General features: G+C 38.0%; 1 protein-coding gene across 1 annotated transcript in view; it reads left to right on the top strand.

Moving 5' to 3' along the window:
* LOC112511544 (SCY1-like protein 2) overlaps positions 1–7,484 on the top strand; it is a 39,820-nt gene extending 32,336 nt beyond the window's left edge. Inside the window, exons 11-14 of the mRNA XM_025117214.1 lie at positions 4,316–4,378; positions 5,995–6,156; positions 6,232–6,350; positions 6,479–7,484. Of these exons, the coding sequence (XP_024972982.1) occupies positions 4,316–4,378; positions 5,995–6,156; positions 6,232–6,350; positions 6,479–7,223 (1,089 nt within the window). The 3' untranslated portion in view covers positions 7,224–7,484. The remainder of the gene's footprint in view (positions 1–4,315; positions 4,379–5,994; positions 6,157–6,231; positions 6,351–6,478) is intronic.
* The last annotated feature ends 1,404 nt before the right edge of the window (positions 7,485–8,888 follow it).

Raw genomic sequence — 8,888 nt, 5'->3', positions numbered from 1 at the left:
CTTCCATCTCTACGGGTTTTATTCCTGTCAAGGCTTGATCCAAGTCTTTCTGACACAGAAGATCCTCGATTTGCATCTTCCACCAACCAAAATCTTGTCCATCAAACTTCTCAATTCTGGTTTTTCCGTCCTCAGCCATTATCCCAAACTTTTAGCAACGGTGGCAGCAGCAAACAGCAGCGACGGTAGGCTATGGCTAGGGTTTCAGCGATTGAGTGTAACAGATCAAGAACCTAAAGCTCTGATACCAGTTGTTAGGACAAATGTTACACACGCAATACGCACAACCCAAAAACAAGAGAAGAACACAAGAATTTACGTGGTTCACACGATCAGATTGATCGTGCTAGTCCACGGGGGCAACTAGGTTTTTTTTTATTTAGGTGCTACAAATGTTTACAAGTACAATGAGATTAATATATATAGACAAACATAATTAGGGTTATCTTCTAATCAAGGAAACTAGGGTAGAGACTAGGGCCGGCTCCTTTTGGGCTAGGGCCGGCTCCTTTTGGGCTAGGGCCGGCTCCTTACTTTATGCCTCCTCCCTTTTGTCTAACTTAGTAGGCCGAAGCCTACATTCCAACAATATTTTCTTCTTTGCTTCTGGTATTCCTTATCTTTACTACATCTCTACATGATCTTTTGATATTTTCCAATTTACCTTTCCATTTTGAGTTTTTGGTTTTACGTCTTCGTTTTTAACTTCTCTTCTTGGTATATTTTGTTAGGCCCACGTGGGATTGCATCTAGGGTTAATTAATAAATTGGGGAATGTAATTTTGGAGAAATCAATTATTTTCTCTATTGAATTAAACCCTTCTACAAGGTAGCATATAAATACACAACTAGTTTCCTTCTTGATAGGAAATGCATCCTTAAAACTAGGAAAGAAAATAAATCTAACTCATTTACAACTAATTTATTCTAGTTTACATAATTATCTATAATATACATGATTATCTAAAACAACAGGGAACTATATTGTTTGCACTGTGAAATAACTCTATAAATAGGGATTAGGAGAGGAGGATTATTATGCTTGATTCAATAAAGATTTTAGGATTGATTACTCATCTTTGGAGAGCTGGCCAACCTTTTGTTTAGTTACAGGTTAAATTTATTGATAATCTTGTTGGGTTCTTATCAAATTGGTTTCAAAGCAGTTTCTGAGACCAATGGCAGCCAAAAAAGTGGTAGAGTGGGCAGGAAAATTGGAGGTGGAGATCAGAAAGAACCATTCACCTATGATGGGAACATTTGCTCAGATGGAGGAGAAGATTGAAGCGTGATTTTCGCCCACCGAAAAGCTAAGGCACAAGTTACTAAAGGCCAATATTGCAGGAGGGACACCACTAGCTGCACCAGCAACGGCAACAACAGCAGGGACAGCAACAATGCAGGGAGAGGTTGGCGAGAGCAGCAGCAGTAGGGGGAAGGTCATCGTAACAGAGGAACAGGAAATAGAGGTGTGGTCATTGGTGGCAGAGATGGTGGATGACATCAGTAGACACGGCAACAAATGTTGCGAGGGCACATGGCGAGAGTGCCGAGAAATGTGGCCGACAGACAGCACGGCAGGCGGAGCGTACAGCTGCAACAAATGATGTGGCCCTAGCAACATCCATAAGGCATGGCATGAGAGTAGTGTGCTAACTTGGATGATCCACATCTCAGGGTCAGGCGCTGATGAGCACATTGAACTATCCATGTTATTTGGGTTTTGCAGTTGGGGGGAGGGGGAATAGGAGGGTAGAGAGTCGACAGATAGGTTTGCAGGGCCATAAGATAGATGATGGAGGGATTTTTTTTAGTGTACCATGTTCTTTTTAGCTAGGACTCGATGGGTTAGTTGTCTCCACCATCCGTACCTGTTTTCTCTTTTTTCTTCTTGCCTTCTAATTTCTTTTTAATTGTTTGCAATCTTTCTAAACCTGCCTTTCTTAAAAAAGGTGTTGTACAAACAGAAGTTTCTAGCTAAGCGTTCCAATTTCTTTCTCAAGTCGTGGGTTTTCTTGGAAACCTCTCTTCCTTCTTGAGGTAGAGGTAGGTCTGTGTACATCTCGCCAATCCTACTTCTGCGTCAGATTTATTGGGGTTGTTTGGTTTGGTATGGGACTTGGCTTGTGGGGCTGGGTTTGGCAAGGGAAATCAGCCAGGAGTGGACGCATGAGCTAAAAGAAGCAAAGTTGATGGAGGATGAGGTTGATAGATTTCAGATGGACACAAGTGGGCCCAGAGATGCTGAAAGATGTAGTTTTTGCCCTAATAGAAGGCTTCATCCTAAGCGCGATGAGGCTGATAGTTTTGCTATCAGGCTTGATGATAGCTTTGATTTGGAGTCCACCCTTTTGGGATTAACATTGAGCCATATTGAAAGCTTTAATTTTGGAGTCAAGGAAATGTTTAACACCCCAAATTTGACAGCAGCCGGAAGACACATATGTCGATGATCACGAGGGAGATCCAAAGGACTTGGGCCTACAAAGGGGACATTAGATTCCCAGAATCAATTGTGAAAAGTTTTTTGGACGGCCTCTGTCAAATTTGCTCAGTGTTAAACCTTTCCTTGGTGGACTCCAAATCAAAGCTATCATAAGCCCTGTTAGTGAAACCATCAGCCTCATTGCGGTCAAAATGAACCGTTCTATTAGGCGTCCACTCCCTTGTCTGGTTTCTCTTGGCCCCTAGCGCTACTCCCATGCAAAGCCTCATCGTTAGATCCCCACCGGCTACCTTGAGGATAAGGTGATTTTTTGGGAGGGGATAATGTTGGCCCGTGGGATTGCACGTAGGGTTAATTAGGTAATTATATTGTTTTCATAATGAAGTAACTCTATAAATAGGGATCAGGAGAGGTTGATCATTACGTTTGATTTGATTTCATGTAGATTTAGGATTAAGTTAGGTATCTGTGGAGAGTCGGCCAACCTTTTCCTTGGTTACTAGTGAATTTATTCAATAATCATGTTTGGTTCTCATCATAATTTTAGCTTTTATGCTTACAATTTTTATTAATAATTGTTTTTATTTGCTGTATTACATGATTTCACTGTGTTAACGCCCTATACATGTGATATGTATTAAGTTAGTAAGTTTAATCTACACATGGTGTATTGGGTCCATTTGCTTGGAAATGGAAGCTCTCAATAATTTTTGATTTTCTGTGACCTTCCATCACTGTGTAGTCTGTATAACTGTGTTGGTGACTTGTTACTTTTCAGTGTTACATCTTGGTGCTGTGTAAAGTCTATAATTTGGTGTTAGTGTTACTGGGCTAGTACGTTACCGTGGTACTACCGACTTCCCTTACTGTTTTATGTGCATTGTTTGTGAGGAATTTAATATTCTGATGTTTGCAAATTATACAAATATGGACACTAACGATTCTAATTACACGATAACAAGAAGGATCCAGCAAAAAATCTCTGCCCAACAAGTCCATTCTACCAATATTGACGGATCTTAATGTAACTTTTGTTTAAATGTGACAAATGATGGAGTTTTGGGGGCGAAACCAACTATACCATTTGGCAGCCTCTCTCTGCCTTAACCAATCTAAGCACTTGTACATGGGAGAGCCGCTATCTTGAGGATATCCACAACACTTTGCCAAATAGAAGGCATTGATACGATCTCATTCACCCTCTTCTCATCAGCTCCTTTGCTTGTAGTTCAAATTCAGAAGTGAACATCTTCAGATTCTTATGCTTTTCTATTGTTGACAAATTAATAAAGCAGTGGCAATGCAAGTCCTTCTGGGAGAAATTATTTTCGTTTATAATGCTTCCTCATCATGTTTACAGCATTGCCCTTTTATGTATGTGTGTAACTATCCATTGTGACTGCCCTAAAAAATATTCCTTGATGTTCCTCTGTAAGATCAAGTACAAGCAATTGAAGCTCTGTATTCGAGCTGACCTAACCACCTCAAATGGTGTTGTCTAGCTCCTCCCTAACCGGTGCCAAACCAACCATATCTCATATATCTTTGTTTCTAATCATATCCCTGAGTGTGTGGCCTGACATACATCTCCGCATTCACATTTCAGCTAGACGCACCTTGGGTAAACGTCATCTTTTGGTAGCCATTTACATTACAATTGCTCATGTAAGGTGTTTTACTTGGTATGGTTATTATATACAATTTGAGGTCTCATTTTAATCATTATCCAACTTTCATGTGGTGAAAACTACTTGATACTAGATAGGTTTTGTTCGGACTCCCTTCCCATGATAATTTCATTGTTGTTTTACTTTTACTTAAATATGTGGGTGAATCTTGTGCTAACATCTGGTATTGACTTAAATCCAGCTAGTGAAACAATCAATTCTGCCTCGTGTTCATGGTTTGGCACTCAAGACGACAGTTGCTGCGGTATGCAATCTTTTTTAGCATCATTTATGTTACATATCATATATGTATGTTAGTCATTCCAATTGACCAAGGTTTCAATTGATGTATTTATGGCTGCTTATGAGAAAATTTGGCTGAATTTGTAGATATAATATGATTATGATTTCCTTTTGAAGGTGTAAATATATAGACTCGAGATTGGGTAGTGTAGACAGATTCGTATATAAGGAAAGGTGCTACGTTGTTAAGGATAGACTCCAATAGAGAGTTAGACTCCAACAGGGAGTTGCTTTAGAATAGTCCTTATCCTCATCTCTTTTCTCTCTTGTGTATATATATATCTCTTGTATTGTAAAATAACATAGCAATATACAAATTTGTATTCGCCTAAAGTCTTTAGGTAGGAACTGTAAAATCTATAGAAACCGTAGGAAACACCCAAAACCGTTGGATGAAGCACGCCTCTTGATCCGATGGTGCCGCTGAATGCAGTAGCATTTTGATAATTAAGGGACGGCAATTTTGTTGGCGGACATGGAGGTTAACATAGCTTAACCTCCATCAGACAGCTTAACATGCCTTAAACCGACCACGTTAACACGAAAATGAACAAACCATAATATACATTAACATACTATAACGACCCTGAACATTCATGAATATATTTTAGCATACCCCACAATCTTAACATATATTAACATGAAAGCATTAACATACTCCTTAACTGATGTAACACACATTAACCATGAAAACCTTCAAAACTAGTAAGACCTTAACATATGCCCGTGTAACTATGTGTTATTTTGTGTTAAGGTGGGTCCTACTGTTCCTATGTATATATGGGGGTAAATCCTATGAGAACCACAAAAAGGTTACATACCCGTGTGAAACAATCTCAAACTATTGTTTCAGATGATTCTTTTTTATCTAAGGCATTGTTTCACACATATTTGTTTTGAAAAGGTATTATTTCTAGAGGTATTTGTTTCACAATGTGAAACTTTTTATCATGTATTTTTTGTTTCACAATGTGAACCAAAAAAAGTTTCGCATGTACTTTTTCAAAATGTGAATACAAATATATGTGGAACAATGCCTTAAATCATAGCAATAGAAGAAAGAAAAACCATGTAGAAAATATTTGAGACTGGTACTCAAAGGTTTGTAACTTTTTGTGATTTTCATTTGATTACTGTCCTAAATATATATATATATATATAGATATATATATATATATAGAGAGAGAGAGAGTGAGAGAGAGTCAGGTTCAAACGAGAAAGATACCTATTTAAGAGAATAAGAAAACAGTCGAATCACATGTGATTTTACACTAACATCATGTATAGAATCACATGTGATTTACGGGACTTTGCCCTGCGACCTGAAGACGCGGCCAAAGTCGCCTGCACACCTTTTTTGACCATTAATGTAAAATCACATGTGATTTTGCACGTGATTTAGCCGTTTTCGTATTCTCTTAAATAGTTAGCATTCTCGTTTGATCCTCCTATATATATATGTATATGTATGTATGTATGTATGTATATATATATATATATATATCGATGGTTGTCTATGATGCGAGAAGCTTAGATACCTCATATATCTCGTCCCTCTGATACTGCAAATTCTGGCAGGTGAGAGTGAATGCTTTGTTATGTTTAGGTGATATGGTGGTTATAGTTGACAAGCCAGCTATCTTGGAGATCCTGCAAACAGTTCAGCGTTGCACTGCTGTTGACCGTTCTGCTCCAACTCTTATGTGTACCCTTGGGGTAGCAAATTCCATTTTGAAACAGGTGATGTGCTTTCTATATCATGACGATTGTATTCTGTTGGCAACAGCTCACGTTTCTCTTGTTCCTGTTGTTTAGCATGGAGTGGACTTTGTCGTCGAGCATGTTCTTCCACTAGTCATCCCTCTCCTCCTTGCACAACAATTAAATGTTCAGCAGTTTGCAAAGTACATGTCATTCGTTAAGAGTGTTCTCAGGTATCTATGCTTTCCGTGCTCTATTTTTCCCTACTCTTGCAAAATGCTTTTTTTTAAGTAGCTGACATATTCTACTTAATACAAATATTTTGGTTTCTTTCTTTGGGCTCATTGTGGCCATGTTTCAGGAAAGTTGAAGAGAAAAAGGGAGTAACAATGAACGATTCTGGGGTTGATGCAAAATCATTTCCTATACCCGATGGGAGTTTCACACAACCTTTAAAGAAAAGCGTCCCAACTGCTTCATCCTCCTTGAAAGGTAATGTGACATGGGATGAAGATTGGGTCCCGGCAAGAGGATCCTCTATGGAAGCTAAACCTGTTACAAGCACACCACCAAGCCAGCCCAAACGTGATCATTCAAAGGATTTGGAATTCCCGATACCATCCATGCAGCAAACATCAACATCATGCCCTGCAGTTGATTTCGAGTGGCCGCCTCAGTCATCTTCTGACATTTCCCAAAATATAAAGAATTCAGCAAGCTTTGATGATTTAGATCCATTTGCAAACTGGGCTATGCCTGGAGCTGCTTCTAGCAACGGTTTATCTGTAAACAGAAAGGCAAGCACCGGTACAGAAAATCAATCAATTACCAACTGGGCCAATAATCCTATCGAGTATCCCAGTAATGGAGTTACTTCCCAGAATTCCATTGGGTCCCTGAGAAACAATCAGGGTATGGGTACCAAGCCTACAGATCTCGGTTCCATTTTTGCTTCAAGCAGCAAGAGCCCGCAGGCACCAAGACTTGCTCCACCTCCCCAGACTGCTGTTGGTAGAGGGAGAGGAAGTAGAAATCAAGGGCCGAGTGGTCGTCAGTCGCGTCCAAAACCATCATCTGAGCAGCCCCCGCTCCTGGATTTGCTCTAGTTATTTAAACCCACAACATGTCTGCCTGTCCATATATTTTGTCATTGGATCAAGACCTACGTTTCCAAGTTTTGTCTTTTCAGAAAATAGTTTCGCTTTGTTTTTGCTACTTGTCTTTCTTTCTGCTCTCTGTTGTTTGTATCACTAGTATATGCTGTGGTTCAACACCATGGACTAGTTTAGTTGCTCAAAAAATTCTTTATTCTAAATGTAAAAAGTTTTTTATGTGATTGAAGAAAACACGTAGACGATATTACTTCATGGTCTTGCTTTTCGTCCTGCTCTTAACAACAAATGCACAAAACAGAGTACGAGCGGAGAGGTGATTTACTGGAGTAAATTAACCGATAAGCATCAGCTTAAAACATCATTATTTTGCATGCATCTCATTTTCATACCCCCATCCTTGTTGAAAAGAGAACAAGAGAGTGGTGGTGGAAGAGCTTGGTTCAGCCTCTCTTATTAAGACCTGGAATGCTCCTGCGAATTATGACCTTTGCGACCATGAAATCGTTAATCCTAACCACAGGAGTTGGTTGTTCAATCATTGTGTTGTGGTTAGATGTCTACCATCGTGAAAAACTACCACGAGAGGCGGGTTGAGGAGACTAAAGGTATTCATTAAGAACTCTAGCAAAGGTTTCTTGTAGCCTTGAAGGCAAGGGGTAGTATATTCATTCAGCATTTGAGATAAGAAAGTGTCGAATTCTTGGGGGTCTCACGCCAATCGGAAAACCTATATCACAATTGTTCGTTCCCTTTAGATTTGCATAACTTTTTGTAATTTCAGAGAAAATATGTTATTATTCTCATTGAAAAGCAATAGGGGTATTTATACAGCTTAGAGGCCTAACTAGAATCCCACAATTTAAAGGATTTGATAACATACAAACAAACTTACCAAACTATACAAATATCTACCAAATTTGTTACCAAAAGAAAAAATAATCCCAAGAAATTAGGGATCACATTTATTGTATCAATTCCACACTTTCACATCAACGTCAAATGGAAGAATGGTAGCGGCCTAGTCTTTGGTTAGGAATCTTTTAGATATCGAATTTTGATAAATAAACAGATAAATAACCCTCCTTGTAATCACTTTAATGGTTGACTTAGGGGGTGTTTGGGATTCCTTATAAAAACAACTTATTGACTTATTCTGGTGTGGCACCGGTAATAAACAGTTTTGAGTGTTTGGATAAACAACTTATACCAGTGTCAAACCGATAATAAGAAGTTTTTGAAAAAGTTAAACCCTTCTGACTTATAATAAATTGATAAGTGTTTTTATAAAAAAAATATAAGTTGTTTCAAATAAGCAGTTAATTCATATTATCCAAATTCTTTGAATTTATAATTTAATTCATTAATGTAAATTTATGTTTGTATACTAAGCTATTAACCACTTTTTATGCATAAAGTACTATTTATTAATGCATGTTACTTAAAACTCAAGATTACGAGTCGATTGTGCGTAAGTACATTAAAACTCCATATTTGAATTCGTATAACTAACTGCAAATAAACATTATCATCTTATTTTAAATATAAAAAATCTAAAATATAATTAGGATAATTATTGAGTTCTAACAAAATACTTAATTATTATCTTTATAAAAAGTTATATTATTAAATCAAAATTAAATTATTTTATTATTAAAC

Source organism: Cynara cardunculus (genome assembly GCF_001531365.2).
Source record: "Cynara cardunculus var. scolymus isolate 2C chromosome LG 4, CcrdV1, whole genome shotgun sequence".
Taxonomy (NCBI): Eukaryota; Viridiplantae; Streptophyta; class Magnoliopsida; order Asterales; family Asteraceae; genus Cynara; species Cynara cardunculus.
Note: the sequence above shows the minus strand (reverse complement) of the source record. Positions and strands in the feature narration are given on the sequence as shown.